The following is a 23,375-nucleotide window of genomic DNA, read 5'->3' as shown; positions in this document are numbered from 1 at the left end:
CTGTATCCTGGGCCACATCAAAAGAAAAGTGACCAGCAGGTCGAGGGAGGGGATTCCCCCCCTCTACTCTGCTCTCCTGAGACCCCACCTGCAGTACCGCATTCAGCTTGGGTTCCCCAACATAAGAAGGACATGGACATGTTGGAGCAGGTCCAGAGGAGGGCCATGAAGATGATCAGGGAGCTGGAGCACCTCCCTTATGGAGACAGGCTGAGAGAGCTCGGGTTACTCAGCATGGAGCAGAGAAGGCTCTGGGCTGACCTTATAGCAGCCTTCCAGTACTACAAGTGGCCAACAAGAAAGCTGGAGAGGGACTTTTTACAAAGGCATGTAGTGACTGGACAAGGGGGAATGGCTTTAAACTGAAAGAGGGGAGATTTAGGTTAGATATAAGGAAGAAATTCTTCGCTCTGAGGGTGGTGAGGCGCTGGCCCAGGCTGCCCAGAGCAGCTGTGGGTGCCCCATCCCTGGCAGTGTCCAAGGTCAGGCTGGACGGGCCTAGGAGCAACCTGGGCTGGTAGGAGGTGTCCCTGCCCATGGCAGGGGGGTTGGAACTAGATGATCTTTAAAGTCCATTCCAACCCAAACCATGCTATGATTCTATGATCTTTCAAGGGTACCAAACAGAATCATAGCATCTCTTCTGGTAGTTACAATACTAACTAGCTCAAAATGAAGCTTAAAAAAATAAGAATATTGTCACATGCCTTCAGTAACTGAGTACACAGCTTGCAAGATGAAAGAGAGAGAGGGGACATGTAATCCTAGTATTGCTGGATACAAAGTCTGATCCCTTTTCCACACTGATTTTTAAAGCATTATCTTTGGAATCTTGTTTCCATCAAAACAGCTGTCTGCCAATCCTACTACTGACAAAAATTATGACAATATGATAAAAGTTTGAATAAACTTATATCCAGTCCTGCTCTTCATTAAGCATTCTTAAAGTGATTTAAGAATCAGGAAAAAACTTTGCTTTCAAGGAGTAACAGTCTTTTTTTTCATGGAGCCTGATTTGTGTGGGGCTTTACTTAACACATACCTTTTCCAGGTGGTAAAAAATTACATCTCCAGGAACAATATTCAGTCAAAAAAGACAGAAGAGATCAAAGACTTAAGGTCCTAGCCTCTAGCACTCCTGTTTGAATAGCTGAAAATCTGCCTTCAGCAACATAGGAGGCTGAAATAGTGTTTAACAAAAACATAATACCAAAAATGTTAAATACTACATCAGGTATAATGTAACAAGTCCTTGAGCACATGAAATTATACCATGGTCTCTCCAAAAATCAGTACATACTTTGCATCTCTTGTATCAGGCACCTCCCTGTGGTATCCCAGTCGATTACTGATAAGCATATTGAAAGCATGCTTCTGATACCCCAAGTCTCTCACTTCCTGATCTTCTTCATTAAAAATCATTCCTGCAAAAGAAACAAGCCAAGATCAGTTAATAGGCTCAAAAAACATCCTTTGGAAACAATCAAGGATTGAAAGGTATGTCTTAACCTCCCCTAAACCCCATTCTGTTCTTCAAAAACCCCTCTGGTTTTGCAAAGTGTATTTTTGTGCAACTATTTTTGTTACCTCTCACAAATAGGTAGCACTTACGAGTAGCCCTTGCAGCTGTAATAAAATTAAATCATTCTCCAAAGACTGATGGCTTCATTGTGTTTATTGCCTTACCAGACACACTCCCTTCGCTTAAATGGCCTCCAATTCTTAGCACCACCTAAAAACCAAGATCAAAGCAGCAACAGAAGAAAGACTTTGGTGCACAATGTATCAGCACCTGTCTATACAGATGAAGGGTCTGTAATGGGATTTTTGAAATAAAAACCACATTTACAATGGTAGAAAAACCCTCACACTAGCAGCTTCACTTCATGTAGTTCTCCTAAGCCTGCAGTAACATAAAAATAGGTATAAAAAAACCTGTAAACTACTTATCTCACCTGGGACTTTGACAGCAAGCAAAATAGCAAGAGTCAGCTATTTGTTTATTATTTTAGCAGAAGCATCAACTGTTGCTGAGCAGGGCAGAGGCAGCAATTGCTGGTACACTGCTAGAGTCCAAGATTAAATCCTCAGTGCCCCTCCTGCCTGCCTTGACTCAGTGCCATAGGCCTCTCACTCACTGAGCCATATAGCCATCAGCATGACTAGAAACAAAATGTTATGGTACTTAACTCTTCTACAGAAAAAAAGAGGAGGGAGAGGCAGTGTCTGCCACGACCTGTGTTTGCTAGCCAATTCTGCAACAGTTCAGGTAGCAGAGCAATGACTTTTTATTGTCCCTGTTCAGCTGGCTGCACAGGATGAGATGCCTATGCCCTTCCAGCTGTTATCAAGCTACAGAGGCAACTTCAGTGAAATTTCAGTACAAGAAGTGAGCAAAGATCATGTAATTTATCTCCTTCCACCCTGTCCATCATCTCCATATTGTTCAAAATCTACAGAAAATAAGTAGTAAGTGGGTTCTTCACTTATGCTACCATACATCCAGGATAATGTTTCAGAGAATCACAACTAATTTAGGTCAGAAGGGACACCTGGACTCACCTCCTGCTCAAAAGCAGGTTGGCTCAGAACTTGTACAGTTATGTTTCAAAAGCTTACAGTATCTCCAAGGATGAAGATTCTACCTCTTTATTTCCCTGTTCAAGCATTTGACCACCATTGCACTGAAAATGTTTTTCCTCTTACTTAACTGAAATACCCTCCTTGCTCCAATTTCTTATCATAATCCCATACACCTCCAGGAAGGCTCCATCTTCCCTACAGCCTCCCATTAATCTGCTGTTGACAGCAATAAAATCTCACCTCTCAGCTTTCTCTCTATAGCAGAATAAACACAATTCTCTCAGCCTTCCTTCATACCTCATGTTCTCCAGTTTTCAACAGCTACGCAAAAGCTGAGCTCAAGCCCAGAGAAAAAACGATGGGTTAAAAAACAGAACAGAAGAAAGGTAATTTTAAAAGTTTGGAAGCTTTCTTCCTTTTCAAACAAGTAGTCCTGGTTGGCCTTTGGAGCACAGCTGTGTCACTACCAGTTGTGCTTCAGCAACAGTCTACCTCTATGTACAAGATGACCTAGAGGGAATTCTGTGCATCCACTTCCCACCATTTACATTTATGACCCTGTTGCTTTTAGTCTTGATTACAGCAACAGCAAAGCAGACGCACTATCAAACACCTCAAAAGCTGATGCCTTGACATTTGTGCAGGACCAAGTGGGAAACGCTGGGTAGTGATATCTGCAAAAGACTTGGGATAAACCCAGATAGTGTGTCTCGTGGTGACTGGATATCATGGTCATGGGTAATTGCTCCCACTGTGGATACGTTGCATCATGGGAGCAGGAATGAGGTCTGTTTACAGTGGCAATGCCAGTGCCACTTGTCTGGCACCAGCAGTCTAAAGGGGTCACTCATTCCTCCTCTGAGCCACATGCATTTCCAAAGGAAGGTTTCCAGCTTGTCAGTTCGGACACTGAGCCCAACCATTCTTGCATACTCAGCATCAGTAACACTGTGCCACTGTGTAAAAATATTTTCTTTATACAAATCATGAGCTTAAGAAACACATACCAAATGTTTCATTCCACAATTCATACATACCCAACCACTAACTACTTTTTTCTGACCTTCTGAATATAGATTAGAAGGAGTACTAGTATTTTTTAAAACATTCTCATGAAGAACAACATCCAAAATGTATGCAAAAGGTCTGAAAGATTTCAGTTCAAACAGCAGATAAAAGCCCTTGGAAAATAAGGGCTTTGCAAATCAAAACATCACTTTAGGCCATACTTCAGCAGTGTTATGTGGCTCTTACATACTAATAAAAAACTTAAAAAAAAGAGATAGATTGCCCTACAAGATGACTGTTTTTGGCTATCACATGCCAACTTCCTTTTAATTTCTTTTTGCTTCACATGTTTATCACTGCCCTACACCAGACAGACAGGAAGCCCTTTCCTGCAGCACCTGATTTAATTTTAACAGAGAACCAGCTGTCTCCTGATGATTCATGTGGAATTTATCCTGGCATTATAATTCCCCTTGGCTTTCACCAACCAAACCAGTCACTTGGTTTGAAGATCAAGGCAATTCTCAGTTGAGAAGCTCAGATTTCTTTCCTGGCCCATACTGAATAGTTGGAAAGAACTGGCCACCCCTGGGCTAGTCTTCACCTCACTTGGCTTTCATGCTTTTTGCAGTGAACTGATAAACACTTGTAATGCTACAGAGCAACATGAATTGGCATTTTTCCTATATATTCACACAGGTCAAATGACCAAGTCTGAAATTGACATTTGGTAAAGTTCTATTAACTCTGGAAGCTCATGATCCACCATTCATCCAAAGTAATGACAGAGGACTTCAGACAGATCAAGGTATTAAACTCTTGGCTATGAAGGTTATTATGCCATATTTCCTGAAGAAGCAGCAGAAACCAATACCACAACGCTCAGTATCTGCCTCCAGACTTGCAAGTTTGCAAGCCAGCACGCAACATACCTCGGTTTGCACATCTGAACACAGCACTGAATAAGCTGTAAGTAGTTAAATATACAAAGCATTTTAGTTTGGAAGACAAACCAAAATCATCTCATTGATGAAATACGCTCCAATGAAACACACAGACCTTTGTTAGTACAAAGCAAGCAGGATTTGGCCCTAACCACTGTCATTTCAATAATCATTTCAATAAATCTTTCATTGTAATTTTGTCCCACACACATTTCTTGTAGATGATTTCATACTCCAAGGATATTCTCCAAATCAATGTGTCCTCTTCATTGTGTACTGTTATCACACTATTTTTAATCACTGCCTATAAGCAGAATTTCTCTGCACCTAATTGAAGTTTATGCATTTAAGTCCAATAAATATAGGAGTAAGATATGAAGCAAGCATACACTGCGCTTCCAAAAACAAGAACTGCATTAAAGGCAGCACCTTGCTGTAATGCTGTCCTCCCCATTAGCACTTACACAGCACAACTGTAAATGTTAGGAATAGTATATTTTGGAATAAACACAGTAGAATAAATTTAAAGTAATTCATAATGAAGAGAGCCACTAGTACACCCTGCACTTTAACAAACAAAACTACTTCATTATACAGTTTTTCCTAAGATCCCTTACAAAAAACCTTAGGATCTCATTTCTTCTGCTCTTCTAATAAGTTTGCCACCAACACTGAACACCACTTACCCATTTCAGGAGAGAATTCTACCTCCCCCTTAACTGGGTCCTGGACATGATTTCCAAGAGGATTCCCTATCTTATTTTCTTTCTGTTGCAATTCAGGTATATGAACTGGCCCCCGCGTAAAACGAGGGTAAAATTTTTTTGGAAATGGCCTCTGAGGTTCCAGCCCCTTGACGGGCACATTCTTGAAGGATTGGTTCTCTTCACTGAAGTTGAAATAAACAAAGAGAAGTAGTGTCCAGGTCACAGATGTGAAAAGGCACCCATAGCAGAAATAGCGAAGTGTGACACTTCCCATTGTAGACTTAGCATCATTGAGGATCCATTCTCAATTACCTGAAAGAGTGAAAACATGCATTTTGAGAGTGCTGCCTGTTACCTCATCAGGTCTATACATCAGGAAACACATTCTATAGGTTACCCATCCATTAAATGATTTTTGGAACTTTAAGCACAGATGTTAAGAATGAAATCCCGTTTCACTTTCACATTCAAAAAATAAACATGACCAGTTTGCACATTTTCTGTGTAGATACTACTGCTTTAAAACATAAAGTGAACAATCACCAAGAGCCCAGTGACATAGTTAAAGGTAAAAAAGATTAATTTTTCCTTGCAATAGTTATATAATCATCTATCTTCCACAATGGTATATTCCTTTAAACCATTCATTTAAACCACTTTTTAACTAAATATAGCACACACAGTGAATTGATTCTTCACAGAATGGTTGGAAGGGACATCTGGTAGTCACTTTGTCCAACCCCCTTGGTTCAAGTAGGGCCACCTTGAGCCAGTTGCCCAAGAGTATGTCCACACATGTCCATTTTTTAGTTTGGTTCCTATCCTAAAGCATGGAATGAGAGAGCATGGTCTCAAAAAGCTACATAGTTTGTCCTTCCTGCCCCAAATTTAAGAAGAGCCATCATAAGCATCCAAGAAATTCCAGAAATCATGGGGTGCAAATTAACAACACATAGCACCAAGACAGTCACATTTACAGATACACTTCCCTGCAGAAAGAAAGGAAACAGACATGGGATAGAGAAAGAACAAAAAGTTCCAAGGTAATTTACTGGGTTCCTGCAGGTCTCTGCAGACTCCGGAAGAGCTTCAATGCTCCCTGGAGGAGACAAGGAGACGTTCACCGAGAACTGGAAGGAAGCAACCCAGCCCAGGGTTTTACTTTAGGCACCCATCCGCTAACACAGTTTCCCCAAGTTATATTGAAAATTACTATTGTAAACAAATCCCCAATGTGAAGCATATGAAGCCGGTGGTAACATTTTATTTATGGCCCAGGAGAATCAGGCAAACTTCCTGGAGTTTCTCAAACCAAAAAAAAGGCTCAAAAAAAAAAAAAACCAAACCCAAACCAAACCCAAAAACATTACAGCTCAGTTTCCAAAACTAAGAAAAACACCAACTGAAAGAATTAGATCCCTCTCATCATTATCTAACCACCACAAATTCTCTGCATAGTAACAAAAAGTCAGGAAACTATTTAGTCACCTTTTTTTTAGCAAAACATTTGTTTTAAGAAAACAAAGCATGGGGTAGGAGTCAATGATTTATGTTGATGCATTTTTCAGACTTCTCAAAAAGTTAGAAACTACCAGAAATCTTCAGGTCAGCCTGGCAAAGAACAAACCAGTACAACATTTATGAGTACAAACAGATTATTCCCTTCTCAATATGGAAAACTACTAAACTGAGGTAGAAGGCGTTCATGATCCCAAAGAAACCTATAAAGATCCCACTTATTTTGGCAATGTAATTCTGAGTCCTAAGTGACTTGCATCCAAAAAGAATACATGTCAAAATTCAAGCCCACATTTCCCAGACTGCAGCATGTCACTGCCTCACTTCCAAAAATAAAACATCCACGAAGTAAAATAAAGCAAAAAAAACCCGCCCACAAACCTCCTAAAAAATAATTTATCCATTATTCTTACCATGTCAAACTCCTTCACTTCTGCAAGGCAGCAATCTATGCAGCAGTTAAGCCCAAAGAGCTTAAAAAGGTCTTAAACAGGGTTTAAGTCTCATAGTGACCCTGTGCATACAGATGAATTGCGTGCTCTGTGAAACAGGCTCTTTCTTTAACACTGTCACACAGAAATCTTGCTGCTTAACTGTAGAGCCATGGAACTAGTCAAGCAACAAATACTCTGGGGCAGAAATGATTAAAAAGACCCCCAAAAACCAACAACAAAAAACACCAAACCAAAAAAACCCTCATTCTACCTAGCAGAATAGCTTTACCAGTTGGAGAAGTACAGTTCACCACTCCCCAAAGCCTTCTCCCTGTGCTAACAGTGGTCAATGAACATACCTAAGTGAATCTAGGCTCAGAGAAAGCACATGAAGCTGCAAAGGAGCAAGATTAGATAAACAGTTACATCCTTTCATTATAATAATTCTTCTTGCCAGACAGTCTGCAGACAATTAATATTCATCCATAAAGGAAGATCTGGGTGTTTGCCAGTTGTGGGTTTTTGTGGGGTGGCTTTTTTTTGTTTGGTTGGTTTTTTAGTTGCACAGCCACAGGAGGTCATCTGCTGTAAGACTTGTCCAAGCCTAATACACTGCTCCTCAAAATCTGCTAATGTTGTTTTTCCATTCACTATGGTAACATAGTCGCACAATCCTAACACCATAGCACATGCACTTAGATTGTGGAACAGCACTGTTCTAGCACAATAAAAATTACTGTAACAGAGAAGGAACCTTTTCATTTCAGAACTGTTTAAGGATACATCTACCCTGCAGCTTACGCAGGAAAACCAAAGATAATCCTTGCTACCTCAGGTAACAGTAGGAAGACAGGCATGCAGAGTAGAATTCATCATAGATTAAATATTTCCCCAGCTTCTTGCATCTCTTTTACAGCCCAGAGCTCCACCTTGTCGCTGTGGCACTTCTAGCCACACTAAAGCTAAAGTTTGCTGTAACCAACATCAGGCACACTCGGATTGAAGAGGAAGGGATAAATTAGTAATCACCAGAGGGAAAAAAAGATTGCTGTACATTCCTTTTATCTCCAGAAAGCCCTCTGACCAGGCTGAAAGCACACCCTTGGATACTGTTACAAAGGCAACAAATGCAAACCTGAGCGTGATACTATTTCCACATGCTCCTTGCTACAGCAGAACTGCTTTCACCTTCTTTTCCCCTCCTTCACTGTTTCTCAGTTTTGTACAAGGATACAAAGGTTGAAATACTGCATTTAAATTGAATTACAGAACCTCCACAATGCAGAAAACTAGGCCGTTTCAGTAGCTCGCTATTCAACTAAGATATTTAGTAATACATTTGGCAGGGAAAACACAGACTTGCTATTTATTTTCTTTAAGTAACAAATGTTTTGTTAGACAGTTAATTTTGAAGGCAGAATGGAAAAAATTGAAACCCTGCCTACGAAAAGCACATTGAAGGCTTATTATTAGTTTACTTTATTCACCAATGCATACGCATTTACACAACCACTGTCCTACGGATTTGAACCACTTCTACCATTTAAGCAGCCACAGGAGTCATAATCGGCATCAGAGCTACACACTCGTTTTCAACAGCTTTAGGTTGACTGTGACTTCTTACAGATGTGTTTTAGCAAAGAGGTCACAGTAGGTTTTCAGGTCCTAAGCAATGTCAGTTCTGCTTGGGACCTGCCCCGAGAAACCAGGAGCACCTTTCCAGCCCTATACTTTTATGCATACAAAACAGTCACATTAACACATCTTGGCCTCTCCTCAATAGACCAAGAAACAAGTATCTCTTCACTCATTTCAGCATGCAATGAGATAACCACTTTAATACACACCAGAGGAATGGAGGAGAGAATATTTCAGCTGGTCACAAGGACCCAGGAGGAAACACTCAGTTCACAGAGGCAGCCACTTGGTTCTTTATTCTTACCTCATCCATCTCCCCATCCATGACTTTCTTCTGCAAGCCACATAGACATGGTGAATAAAGCCTTACCCTGACCAGATTCCTTTGCTCTCCAGTTGTCTGAAATCTTCCAGGAAACACACTTTGCCAGTTTACCCAAAACCTGTCTCTGACTGCTTATGCATGGTCACAATAACCTGATGATCGTCTTAAACATTCAAACATCCATCCTCTCCCAGCTGGTTTCTCCAAGCAGGATTTTGAAACTTAAGCAAAGCCAAACCATACTTCTTTTTTTCCCCTGCCTTTTTTCTTCACCTTTTGGTGTTGGCTAATTTTTCTAAAGGAGGCAAACTGCTCCTGAATGCAAGAGAGGCAAAAGATATGCCTTTCAAATCCAACGTATTAGTATCTTTCTCAGTCCTGCTACATGCTGCATGAGAAAAGCAGATTATATGTATTTTTAACTCAACATCCCTAAAGCTCTGCTAATGCAAACAGAGCTAGCAGGTTTGAACAGTTAGATAGAAACAACTTAAATCAAAAAAGCAGAATTGCATTGTCCAGATAACAATGTCAATGGGCTCATAAGAATAATTTTCACCTATGCAATAAACACTGTAACACTGAGACTAGTCACTAATAAATTGCTATGTGGACAGTGTAGTTAAAATCCATTTCTATTTATGTATTAAATGCAAACAAAACCAGTAATTGCCATTAAAAAAAAATCTATGATTTAAACATATAGAGAAAAATTGTTTCACAATACAGTTCCTCACAAATTTTACTAGCAATTAAGAACACAGCTGCCAAAAGTAAATTTCAAAAATACCTCAAACAATTATCTATCCCAAATACTCTCCCTTAGCAATATTAGGAGCTTTCACAGCAAATAACAAATGATAACACCTTTGAGCGTTTTAAAAGCATTCATTCACATACACAAGATCCTAGTGATACATGGAGTTTATGGCTGTCCACATTGGTATACTTAGGAATCCAAAGATAATTCAACACAACAAACAAATCATTCAAGGTGGCAGCATCTCCTACATCAGGAAATTAAATCCATTTTGGAGGCAACTAGGGTGACTACGAAAGGAAAAAAAAAAAATCTTAGAAGTTGCTCTCTTCAACATTAGCTCAGAAGAGATCAAGACTGAAAGGCACAGTATTCTGAAAATTTATAGCCAAATACTCAGCTTTTCAGTCTCTCTCTTATTGCCCTGTTTTGACTGTCATATATCTATTACCTGATAGCTTTCAGACTTTGGCAAAGCCTTGGAACTGTTTGCAGACCTACACGCCAGAAATGCCAAGAGTAAAATATTCCTCTCTAATTTCCATGAATTCCAGTACAGAAGTCTCAGTTCCTTGCACAAGCAGTAAATCATTGATTTTTTTTTTTTTATTTTTTTTTTAAGAGAACTGTAAAAGTTAGCTATTAGTACAAGTCTCTGAAAGTCAATCAATTGTAAAGCTAAAAAAACCTCTAGGAGCTACCTGCCAGACTTGAGGTTCAGTAGTTATTGTGCAATGCTGCTTTCCATGTCACACCAGCTTCTTGTAGCATCCTTACAACGTCAGCATGACATTCATTTCATACATCACACCCAGTAATATTTACATTCATTTAGTAACTAACCCAACAGTGATATAACTCTGTTATCCCAGACAGCCTGGGATAGTTTTGTCATTAGTAACCTGTGCAACTTTTAACACTGGCTTAATGTGTTAGCCTTCAACATTTTTAATGGAGAATAAAAAAAAGCCAACCACATTTCATAACATTTTGGCTTAAAGAGCAAAAGTAGCTACAGGGTCTAGGACCTGCCACTGCTTAAACACTGACATCTGCTTGGATTAACCTCAACAGTTTATAATACACACCGTATGACTAGATATTTCATGACTGTGCCAAAACTCATGTTTGTCAGAGGTCAAACAAAGGACCAGATTAACCTCAAGTTTTTTGAAATAGGAGTAAGAATTATTTGAGAAAACCTTAAAGACTGCTTGTAGTTTTTCCAAGAATAACTCTTCTTGAAAAAAAAAAAAGTCCAAAAATCAAGACAGATACACAACTCATATACCCAGATTTCCTGCAAGACTGCCTGTATATTTTGGATCTATAATAAGGCAAGGAACAGATATGTATAATCTGCATTTTTTAAAGAGCATTCTAGTGGAAAAAAACAGTTAAGCTAATTTTATCTTTCTACAGAGTATTAGGATAATTTGCTCTGTGACTTTCTACAGATGCTTTTAATTTTTACTTGATTATTTATTTGGGGGGAAAAACCTATGAAGATTAAGTAACACTACTTACAAATCTAATTTTGATCTTTTAGCAGCCTTAACTTTTTATATATTTCTTGGCCTTGAAGATGTTGTCCAAGGCTACCATTTCTTCCCTTCCAAAACAAGCAACAGCACGAACAGGCTTTCTTATTTTCTTGTTTGCTAGTGATTCAACAGCATTAACAGGACAATAAACAGGCCAGATCACGAAGAAGTAGTACTCCAATAATACAGTCACCACAGAGATGCCATTCACAGTAGCTTCTGCACTTTCATGAGAATTTTTTTTTTCTAGGCATCCTCTACTCTGCAACCAGTATTAAGGGATAGTCACAGGTAACAGACTAGCAAGATCAAAAAGGGACACCTTCAGCAGCTTTGTTTCAGACTCCAACACACATCACTAGAAGCAACCTCCATTGAATGTACATTCAGAACAAAAGCTGAAGGTATTTCCAAATATAAGCTTAGTGTTTCATGTGCTCCAGAATCAAAGTGCCAGTCCAATTTAACTCCTTATAAAAACACTCTCCTACTGGATTGTTTTAGCACTAAATTGAATCTACCTGTCAGTTGGTTTTTAATTAAAAACAACCATTAATTTTTGACCATACAAAGGGGACAGGTCACTGTACTTCATGAATTAAGCAGCTGGTTTTGACACAATATAGGCAGGTAACTACTCATGTAAAGACAGGTTTGGCCTAGAGGAACCTACCTCATGACATTTAGCAAGGACAAGTGCTAAATCCTGCACCTGGGACAGACAAACTCCCTGGCCACAGACACAGCCTACGGAGCAGCTCCGCAAAGGAGGACCTGGGAGATCTACTTAAACATGAGCCAGCAGCATGCCCTTGCAGCAATGACAGCTGACAGCATATGGGCTTATCGACAGGAGCACAGCCAGTTGACCGAGGGATGCAATTACACCACCCCACGCAGCACTCATAAGATCACAGGCAGAGTACTGTACCCACTTTGGGATCTGTCAGTACAAGACAGACATCACTAAACTGGGGCAAGTTCAGTGGAAGGCCACCAAAATGGTCACAGGCTGGAACACTTGCCCTGTGAGGAGAAGCTAAGGATGCTGGGCTTCTTCAGCCTGCAGAAGAGACTGCCACTACCTACAGTGATGATATTAAGAAAACAAAACCAGACTATTTAGTAAGGTGCAAGGCAGGAGAATGAGAGATTAAAAAAGACGACCAATATAACTCCAGACACAGCAGCTCCCACTCACAGAAATATACTGTGGACCACAGGCTGTCCTCTTGCATAAGATCACTGTTCCCATTCATTTTAATGAGATGACACACTAAGATCTATTTTTAATTAGCCTTTGTAAGTCACTTCTAAATGCAACTTTGAAAGCTTTGAGAGCCAACATTTTAATCATTTCAGCACAGCTATATAAATCCATGTCACACCACCTAAAATAAATCCTCCTGGAATGAATAAAAAATTTTAATCAACACTTTACAGATACATAATCTTAAAAATACCAATAACGTTCAATACACTTTATAGATAAAGACAGACACATAGAGAGACTAGTTGCATAAATTGCTGAAGACCTAAGAAACTATACTATGAGTATACTAAGTCTGAAAAGCATGAAGTGTTCCAGGAAAAAATTAAAAATTCATCTTCTTTATACCTTTAGGTTCTTACCCCTCACAATTTTACCACTGTCAAATGACTCACTTATATACTCATTCGTATTTCAGTTTTTGGACTTCAACCAGAGATGTCTAAATATTGCATACTATAATTTTTAAATCTGTGGACTATATATTGAGACGCCTCCTCTTGGAACATAATTTTGCTTATCAAACTTTCTGGAATTTCTCAACTCCAATATAAAAGCTTTACTTAGCAGGCTGCCATACCAGAGTAAATGCAAACACTTTAGCATTTATATAATAAAAATGAAGTTCCTGCTTTACCTACATCCATTTCAAATGTTCCCTTAAAGAAATTAAAAGTATCTTCTGCAGTAACATCTTTCATTTCTTTGTCAACAACAAAACATACAAGGTTTTTTTTCCAAAGGATACCTTTCTCCGCACATAATCCTTCTCTCCAAGGAGTGAGAGGATTTCACAAGGGCTCTCACTTAAGGACACACTTTAATGGAAAAAGCAGTTACAAGTTTTGGAAAGAAAAAGTTTCATAAGAGTCAGCATGTCATGTTAACAAACAACAGAAAAGAACACCAGTTTTAGTTACAACCAGTGGTACAACTTTGCATCAAGAAAAGTAACACAATAGTCCAGTCTGATTAGAGAAAGCAAGTACTTGGATTAGAAACATGAGCTTACCAAAATCCTAGTGCTCAATACCGAGTAAGGGCTATACAGTAGACAGTTTTATGCTGCTGCAGTGTCCTCATTCCCCACCCCCCACCCCCCCAAAAAAAAGCTACTGGCTTCCCAAAGCACAGTTATATGCATGGAATTTTCTTACCTATCCCCATAACAAACATTGCACCGTAGGGCTGCTCGGCTGGATGCTACTTTACACCATCTGGCATATAAATGTCATGCCATTCATGGAGTCCTAAAAATGCCTTCTTCGGTTTTGTTGCTAATAAACACTTGCTTCCAATTGAAACAGTGAAATCTTCTTCTCTTTAGCAAAACCAGCTTTTAAGGAAGCTAGAATTTTCATGTACTGTCTCTAAAGAAAGGTGCATGCATTTTGTAATACAGCCCTTCCTTCTCCACATATAGCTTAGAAAAATAGCAAGATTAAAAAACCCACACCAGCAACTTATTTTCAATGCACCTCTCTCATATTAAAGATCCAGGTATCTAAATATTAGTTTAAGAACCCTCCAGCACCATACACAAATGCAAAATATAAGAGAGCTTACAAGGTCAACTACACACAAGTAAGCTGCTTAATACCTTTTCCTAAATGCTTTTAGTCTACTTAGCTGTTCCTTGCATTTTATGTCTGCAAAGCTCCCCAAAATAACAGCAAAAATACAGATGCATACCAAGGAATTAGATAAGACACACTTCTAAGTGAGCAGCTCAACAAACATGCTCACCTTTTTCCAGAAGAGTCGGCACTAAAGAAGCAGTGCAAGGTTACATAGTGAAAACACATTTACTGCAGTAGCAGTCAAATCCAGTTGGTGTCTTCATTCTCTGTGAACAATAAAACGCTGAGCCTGAAACTTAACACTTTGTTGCTGAGTACTGCTTGCAAGTCCAAGAGCACCAAATTATTTTTGGTTGATTGAGGTTTGGAAATTTTTTCCAACTCTCTCCTTTTTCTTTTTTTCAGTTGATGCACGATCCATATGGATTTCACATATACATGATATACACGATCCGACATTATTTGGCAACATAAACAAGACTGGTCATTTTACGGCCACTCACTAAAGAGGCATAATCAATCAGCGCATTTCTAAGGCATTCTTCATCACAATACCAATGGATTAGATCACAGTAATGCCAGAGAAAATAATCAAGTTGTATACAAATTTCAGTTCTAAAAATGCCTTTAGTTCTCATCTTCCAATCACTAGTAATTTTATGAAATTTCCACAACTTGACTAAAATTTTCTAGGTATGCTTTCTGTTCATCTTAAGAAATTTTCATCAAAAGTGCTTTGGGCTTTTTTCCAGTCTTTTAAAAGCAAAGTGAAAACACATTTTCCAAAGCTTAAAAAAATTAAAAAAAAAATTAAATAAAAAATAAAAAAAAAAATCAGACTTCGTACAGTCCTCCCTCCTGCCAAAAATGCTGGCAACAAATTTGGCAACAAAAAAGCCCTCAGTGAAATACTTTTGAGTGGGACAGTGAAAACTGGGGTTAACCAGTCTCAATTTTAAATCTGTGACTACTGACCACAGACACTGCATTTTGCACCAGCTTTTTCTGCCAATCCCAGTTCTGCAGTTAGCTCCAAGCAGAAATCTACCATCCACTTGTGCAGAACTCAGTACTGAAATCAACAGCCGTATACAAAAAAAAAATACACAAAAGACATTTTCGAACTCTGACTAGAAGCTTCAAAAGGCTATACCCAAACACGTGTAAAATGCAAAACTGCTACAATTAAGCTATTACTAGTATTACAAATTTGAAAACTATCTTAATTAGAACAGTTGCATTGCATCTTACCCTACAACATCAGATTACAGCATTCACAGACATCCAAACTTACCCCCCACAAATCATACGTTTACTTCATTTCTGTAGGGTTTTCCTTTTCAATATGCATAAACTTATATTAAAAAAATAATAATAATCAGAAGTGTGATGTTTGGATCCCAGACATGTCACATTCACTTACAGTCAGATGTCAGAAATTGCCACAGTTAAGACAGCACTAACCTGTCAGCTACTTGCTGTAGCACCGCAGTCTGTCCTTACAACTTAGTTTGGTTAGCCCAGTATCAAACACTTTTATGTTTAATATTAGCATACATAGACATTATTTAAAAAAAAAAAACAAAAAAACAAAAAAAAAACCACCAAAAACAACCAAAAAAGATTAAATGTAGCACTAGAAATGTGAGTGAAGGTAAAACAAGTTACAGTTTAACACTCCAAACTGCCTCTGACAGGAAAATACTTAACTCATTCTAAACCGCTCAGCGTTCTTAACTCCTGTTACATTTCTCGATGCTATTAAGAAGTGGCACACAAATTTCCTCAATACATCCTGTCCTCACTGGGTGGATTTCCATTGGCAAAAAAAAAAAAAAGTAGAACTGAAATAAATACTAAAAGCAGGCGCTGAATTGAATTCAATGTCCATTTGCATTTCTCATGTCCAGAAACAAAGGTTACTTGGGAGTTTTTCACTCCAAGCTTTAGCACAGAGACCACAATATCATTTGGAACAGCATAGGCATAAGAACTTCATTTTTCCCAGTAAGAAACTCCTAGGAAGACCAAAAACCCCTGCAATCTTCTTGGGTTTAGATCCATTTTCTCAATGGAAGTTTAAAGTAATTTCTATGCACAGACTTCTCTCCACTTCTCTCATTTTCTCACCAATGTCTCTAACCTCTAAAAAAAAGAGAGGAATCCTAAGGATACAACTTAATACAACGTGTTCTCTCTTCAACTGACTGACTGAACCAAGACACCTGTATAAGTTATTAGATTGATCTGTGGGACATCCTGGCTGAATCATTTGCTCTGCTACAGATTTTGATGACATCCTTCACAACTTGGTGTCTCAGCTGTCACCTATAAAACCTGACTGGTGCATTAAAGTGAATCTATCAAAGGTTCTGAGGCAACAATAACCAGAGATGACACAAACAGAAGTCGAACTTTGGGTTAGAACAGCAGTAACACACACCTCCTGTTTCCCCAGCAAATCTATTTCTAAACTATACTCACAAACTCTTGTCTAGGTAAACGTTCTCTTTTTTCCCCTTCTTAATACAACACAGTAATACTAACAAAGAGGTACCATTGCTGGTACAACCATAGCTACAGATGGAGTCAATGAAAACACTTTCACTCACACATCTAAACTATCAATTTAATATATATTTATCATGCTAAATATTGTATTAGACAATAGGGTAGGGAGTTTTCCAAATACCTAAGTAAACAGACCTTCTATTAGCATGCCTCTGAAAAAAAAACTTGTAGACATTAACTGTTGCATTGGAATGATCAGTCACTAGCATAAAGAGATTTTACACTGTCTGTAAGGAGACTTCTGCAAGTTATGCCGAAAATTCATTTTCTTTGTCTTTTATTCCCTTCTACATGACCTTACAGGCTCAATCTCTCCTTTTCCAAAGAAATCCCTTTGAGGAAAGATTTGTGGACCACTCCTTTTCCATCCACTGTTGGTCACTTTTCCTCTACTTATCTATTGCCAATGTTTCTAATGGGAAAGCATACTCAGGATTTTGATGTTGAAATCACAGATGGTGTTACAAAATGAAGAGCAAATCAAAAATACATTTTCCCACTTCACTAGGAGCCATGCTTTTCAACACACTGCTAGCACAGAAGGTTAGCGTGCAACCCAAAACTTAGCCTTCTCTCGTTTCACACGCAATGAGTCTCAGCATCTGCTGACGCAAGGGATAAGAGATTCTTGCTAACAGGCAGAATTATGGTATTCCAGGAAATAGAAAACTAAAGAAAGCACTTGTAGAAAGCAAATTTACTAACAAATATGAAAGGTATCAGAGACAGTGACATCACTGGTTCTTGATGTTACATTTCAGAAATTAGCAAAACAGTCAAATAGCTACGAAGATTGATTCAGAAGGGGTTGTGTATCAAAACAGGAGAGTTTTGTGCTTCCTGGAAAAGGGTCTCTGCCTTAATTAAGGCCATCTCCAAGATTTAAAGCATCTAATTTAATCCTTGTCTGCACAAGAACATCTATGTCATTTAGCCAAGCAATGCTTGGATGGTTTTACGTAAAGAGACCACCCCTATGAACGTGCTCCTACCATTCACTATGTATTTGCTTAAATCACTCTGGCACATAGTAATCATTTACTGAGGTACCTTCTCTTCAGCATGCCTCTGCAAGTTTATTAGCTTAACCTGTTAATTTAAAATTTGACTTCTTAAATGGTGCAGTGTCTCACAGTTGAAGTCTTATGTATTCAAACAGTTATTGTGGGTAAGCAGTTGCCTCCCATCAGCCACACTGTAACATTTCTTCATGCACAGATTCTTTTTGTCTTGCACAGCAAGAAAAATTATTTTTGTCAAGGTAGCTTGCTCCATGGCTAGAGGGGTCAGAGTACGCAAACACTCACTGTAGCACAGCTGATAAATGTACAACTTGTCAGTCACAGCAAACCTGCAGTCTCAGAAATGCTGAACTTGCAATGCCACTGCTGCTGTGAGAGAGAAAACCACAGTGGCTCACCTGCTCCAAACTGAACTTAAAGCCAGCAAAGACATCCAGGTACCTACCTGTAAGCAGCACGGGGTAGTGGGGTCTGGACTTGTCCCTAGCCTGCACACCTATTTCTTGCTCATTCTACACAGCATAAAGCACGCAGTACGAAGTGCTGAGGTTCCTTGCATTAGGGGTTTCTAACTAGTGTAAACAGTGGAAAAGTTGAGTCACCCCTAACCACTGTACTCCAGTTTCAAACATACAAACTATCTGGCTGCCAAAACCCCAGACTGCACAAGAAAGGGCTGAGATACAGCACATCACTCTTACAGGCACTTCAATCCATACTCTACATTTCAATAACACCGTCAGTCGTTTAACCTACAGACTTCACATATTTCCAGTTCTCAGGGAAAGCATTCAGAAGGTCATACAACAAAATATCTGAAACTTAAAATACTTGAAGTCAACATATGATTGAAACATTATGATCAGCTTCCTAATTCCCCCCCCTTTTTGTCACAGTTTTCAAATAAAGTACTTATACTAATTATTACACAACACTGACTCACACAAGAAACATGCTAGAGCACAGCTGAAGGATGTGCCGTATACTATTAACTCTTACACAAAATGAGCCTAACAAATGCATTTACTCATGCTGCTAAACACTGGTTTAAACAGCCGAGGCCTTTGTACTGACAGTATTTTCTACATTAACACAGTAGCTGCAACAACAGATGCATTCATCTCCATAACCCACCATATGTTTTGAAAAGAAAAATTAGATAAGAATCAAGACAATTTATCTACCCCCCACACTCTAACAAGGATTGAAATAGACTTAACCTCTGTAACATTTTTTAAGAAAAAATAAACAAATTAATTTCTGCACTTGAAATATACAAACCTACTTTTGCTCTTCAACAGCAAGCAACATAATGCAGCACTTCTCCAAAATGAATGGCACTAAAGAAAATTATTTTAGAGATACCTGTAACTGTAGTATTACCTAGCCAGACAGATGGAAGTGTTTAAGAAGTTGATGAACTTAACTGTCACAGAAAGGAATGATGGTATTTTTTTCAAAATTTTACCTTTTCCCTTCAGCTGGAAGTCTCTCCTTACTTCTCTGCTTCAGCAATCAACACACAGCTGCCACACTGCCAAACTCAGCCTGCCAGCTGCTCAGACCACAACCTTTTTACAGCACCTTCCAAGGTAACGTAACTAACATAAAAATGATCCTCCCTCTGTTCTTTTCACCCCCACAGTTCCCTATTCTTTCTTGTTAGAAGATCCAAAATCCCCATTTTTACTATCTGCTCAGATACTTCTAATCTCATCCATCTGACCCATAGTTTGCCCTGTTCCACACACATGCCCTGTAACTACCACTAAAAATTTGGCTTTTCTAGCATTTACTATGAGAAAGCATGTTTTGCATAGACAACATTTCAAAATACTAATAATTCATCTTTATTTCTCTTGCCATGCTGTTTCAGGGCTTCCTCCTAAAACGTTTGAATCACACCTACTGTTATTTTACATCACTATGAAAATGATGAAGATATTCACCCATTCTTATAAACAGCTACTCCACTGCAGCTTATCAGGAACTCTTTCCAGTTTTACTCCTATGCATAATGGAGTATTGATTTGCATCCTCTGAGGCAAAATGATCAGATAGCAGAAGACAGGCAACCGGCCCTGAAATCTGCAGTCAGAATTTCTTAAACCAGAATACATGTCACTTAGCCTGCTGGCTTCCTCTTCTGAGGCTGAGAGATGGAAGTCTCATTAGAGCTGCAGTGTTATTTCTTGCCTTCGCTGCTGCAGAAAAGCCCCTAAAACTCTGCAGGAGCTTATCTTACTCAGAGATGAGGAAAAGCTTATGCAGAAGGCATGCAGTTCTTCAGAGACAGTTATAATGGGGGAGGCCAATTGCTTGTTAATCAAAAGCCTCTTATCTGGAACCACCTGGAAGTTTATGCTGTTCTAAAATGAGGTCTAGGAATCCCAGCTGGACTATTTCACATATGCAGAGGTTGCCTACAGGGTAGCAGGGCAGAAACATACTGTCAGTGAGAGGTTGGTATCATCCTTTCCTGGGCATAGACTGCACTTGAATCAGCTTAAGCTAACCAGAGATGTCTGGGAACATTTTCCTATTAAGATGAGATCTATATAAAAGGAATTAAAATAAAAAAGTAGATGCTAGATCAGAAAGAGTTTGCGAATATTTAATGTCACTTACAGACTTTCTTTCTAAGAAAGATTTAATCTCATGTTGAAATACATTTTCCAGAGAAAAAGGGGGGAAAAAACATATTGGGAGAGTGCTGATGCTGCTGCTCACCTGCATAATTACTGTACCGGCATTAAGAGATTTCAACATTCCTTCAAACAGAAAGCAATACTCAAAATACACTGGACCAAACAGATAAGCACAGATTGTTTATAAGCAGCAACAAAGCCAGGTCATGAAATACCCTTTTTCTTTGGAAGAGTAGGGGCTGCACTTTTTAATCTAGTTATACAATAAAGTTCTGTAAGGTCTACTGCCATTGCCCTGCAACTAATATTGAAAACAAGTCAGGATGCAGTTTGGGAAAGATGCTATACTAGGCAGCATTAGTGTATTAATTAGTCTCAACAGCAGTTTTAAGGCTGACACCTGTGAAGAAGCAAATGAAGGTGAAGGAGCTATCTGGAAAGGAAGCTTCTGAACGCAGTGTTTGCTTCCAGTGCCACACCACAGCAGAGAAGAATTTGACCTGCTAGGCCCCCTGCTACCAGCAGCACAGAGCTTTTGGTTGTTTGCTCAGCTCTGCTTTCATGCAAACAAGGAACTAGAGAACCTTTTCACCTTGCAATTAACTTGGAGACAGTTAATTTGCTAAGAGTATTTTCTGTTATAGTATTTCTTACAAGCTTTAACACACAAAAAAAGAAAAATACCACATGGCAATGAGAACTGACTAGAAGGGCTGGAGAACGTCGAACAAGACATATTTGCTAAGAGGAAAAGGGAGCCTCAAATGTTGCAAATTATATACAAAAAGCCACAGGAACAAAAAAAGGAGAAACGCTTTAAAAATAAATTTTGCAATCATCAAGATAAGAAAGCTTTAATACGCCACAGAGTCAAGCAGTCCTCCAAAAAGCAACTACTGCCATCACCCTGCAAATGAATCAATGAAAGCAGCAGCGCCAGCAAAACTAACATGTAAAATCCTCACATTTGGGGCTGACAGTTGCATAGTTTCAGTGTACCTGCAGGCGGGCTGTTGCTGCTGCTCCTTCACATGCATTTAAAAACTAAAAAAAAATATTAACTACGTTGTCTTCCATCCTACGTAGCACAACCCACACCAGCCCCACGGTCTCATCTGCTGGTCAGATGAAAACTAACAGCCCTCACCACGCGCCTGGCTCACCCAGCCACCCCACCACGCGTAACCTGCCCGCTGTAACACGGTTCATATTAGCCAGAAGGGGAGAACCCCCGAGCCCGACCGCTGGCCGTCCCGTGGAGGGGCGGCAGGAAACGGGAATCGCTGCTCCCAGGACAGGGTCCCGCGGGTCCCTCAGGGTGGGCGGGAAAACGGCCGCCGCCGGCCCCGTCCCTCACACCGCCCCCGGGGCTGCCCCTCACGCCGCCGCCGGCCCCGTCCCTCACCGCCCCGCGGCTGCCCCTCACGACGACGCCGGCCCCGTCCCTCACGGCCCCGTCCCTCACGCCGCCCCCAGGGCTGCCCCTCACGCCGCCGCCGGCCCCGTCCCTCACTCCCCCGACCCCGGAGCTACTCCTCACGCCACCACCGGTTCCCCCGCCGGGGATGTCTCCCCTCACACCGCCGCCACCGACCCTATCGCTCACCGCCCCGGCGCCACCACCCCCGCACTCACCGCGGTGGCGGCGGCATCTCCCCTCCGCCCGCCCCGTGCCCTCAGCGGCGGCGGCAGCGCGCACCGCTCGCGCGCGGCGCTGGCGCCACGTGACTGCTCCCTCCCCGGCCGACGCCGTCACGTGAGGGGGCCGGGGCGCGGCCGCCATGACAGGCGGGGCCGAGGGAGCCTGAGAAGATGGCGAGCTGTGAGGGGGGAGAGCGGTGGGGCACCTGCCTGCCCGCTTTCTGCTGAGCAGTACGCGGCAATGAAGCTACGGGGGGAATTCAGGGCTGGAGGGCTGTGGGCGTGCGGCCTTCAGCCCCCCTCCCCCCTCAGAGCTTCTGCGCATCTGCCTATCCCACCAGGCTTGCAAGTTCCCTTGCAGCTCGCAGGTGAAGACTAAAGGCCTTTCCAGGCCTTCAGGGAGGTATCTGCTTTGGCCTTTATGATTTTAAATGGCCTCTGGAAGTACTTGTTTGGGGGCTTTGAAGGGGAGAAATGAGGTGTGGATCAGGTGGATAGAGGATATCTGGGCCAACCAGCACTCTTTTCCTCACCATGTAGTTTGAGCAGCTGTCTGGAATTTGGAGGACTGGTTTCTTCAGCAGGAAGGGGGAGATAGTTGAGGGAAAACAACCACAACTACCCTAAAATAACCTGAACTTGGCAGTTAATGTGCATCTGTAGTGATGAGTTTACGTCCCCTAGAGAGGCATGTTGAATCCTCACATCTTTTCTACCCAGAGTAAGTGATCTAGCAGCTGACTTAATAGACAAAAGGGTGGTGAGGTAACTTCACCACTGATACAGCTTTGTGTGGGACCTGACTTGGCAGGTGTCCTTTTGGGACGGAGAGCTGAAACTGGAAGGCATGTTGGGTTTGTAAACCCTGGTGAGGTTTAAGAACAACAACAGAGAAGTGTCAGATTGGGTCAGCATAGACAGGACTAGGAACTTTTTTGTGAATACCTAGATACAGAACTAAGGATGCTGAGTGACACTTCGAAGATGGCAGATTTCAGGACTAGGAGCTTTTTTTGTGAATACCCAGATACAGAACTTAAGCTGCTGAGTGGCACTTCGAAGATGGCAGATTTTGTTTTAGTAAAGCAGAAATTAAACAGAGGTGACGCACCTGAGCCTGTTCTTTGGTGGATGTTGCCCCCGGTGTCCAGAGGTTATGACAAGGTGCTTTATAATAACACA

General features: G+C 40.6%; 1 protein-coding gene across 3 annotated transcripts in view; it reads right to left on the bottom strand.

Moving 5' to 3' along the window:
* Nucleotides 1–22,314, bottom strand: part of GALNT11 (polypeptide N-acetylgalactosaminyltransferase 11) — a 56,589-nt gene extending 34,275 nt beyond the window's left edge. Inside the window, exons 1-3 of one of the 3 annotated variants that reach the window (XR_013928034.1) lie at nt 22,188–22,314; nt 5,222–5,554; nt 1,301–1,424 (exon numbers count right to left, since the gene is read on the bottom strand). Coding sequence is in view for 2 of the 3 variants with exons in the window: in XM_080386944.1 (XP_080243070.1) it covers nt 1,301–1,424; nt 5,222–5,516 (419 nt within the window). In the remaining variant the exon portion in view is untranslated. Of the gene's footprint in view, nt 1–1,300; nt 1,425–5,221; nt 5,555–21,551; nt 21,573–22,187 lie in introns of those variants that run through there. The other 2 variants (XM_080386944.1, XM_080386945.1) reach the window with 2 other exon arrangements.
* Nucleotides 22,315–23,375: the final 1,061 nt, after the last annotated feature.

The sequence above is a fragment of the Falco punctatus genome (genome assembly GCF_963210335.1).
Source record: "Falco punctatus genome assembly, chromosome: 4".
Taxonomy (NCBI): Eukaryota; Metazoa; Chordata; class Aves; order Falconiformes; family Falconidae; genus Falco; species Falco punctatus.
Note: the sequence above shows the minus strand (reverse complement) of the source record. Positions and strands in the feature narration are given on the sequence as shown.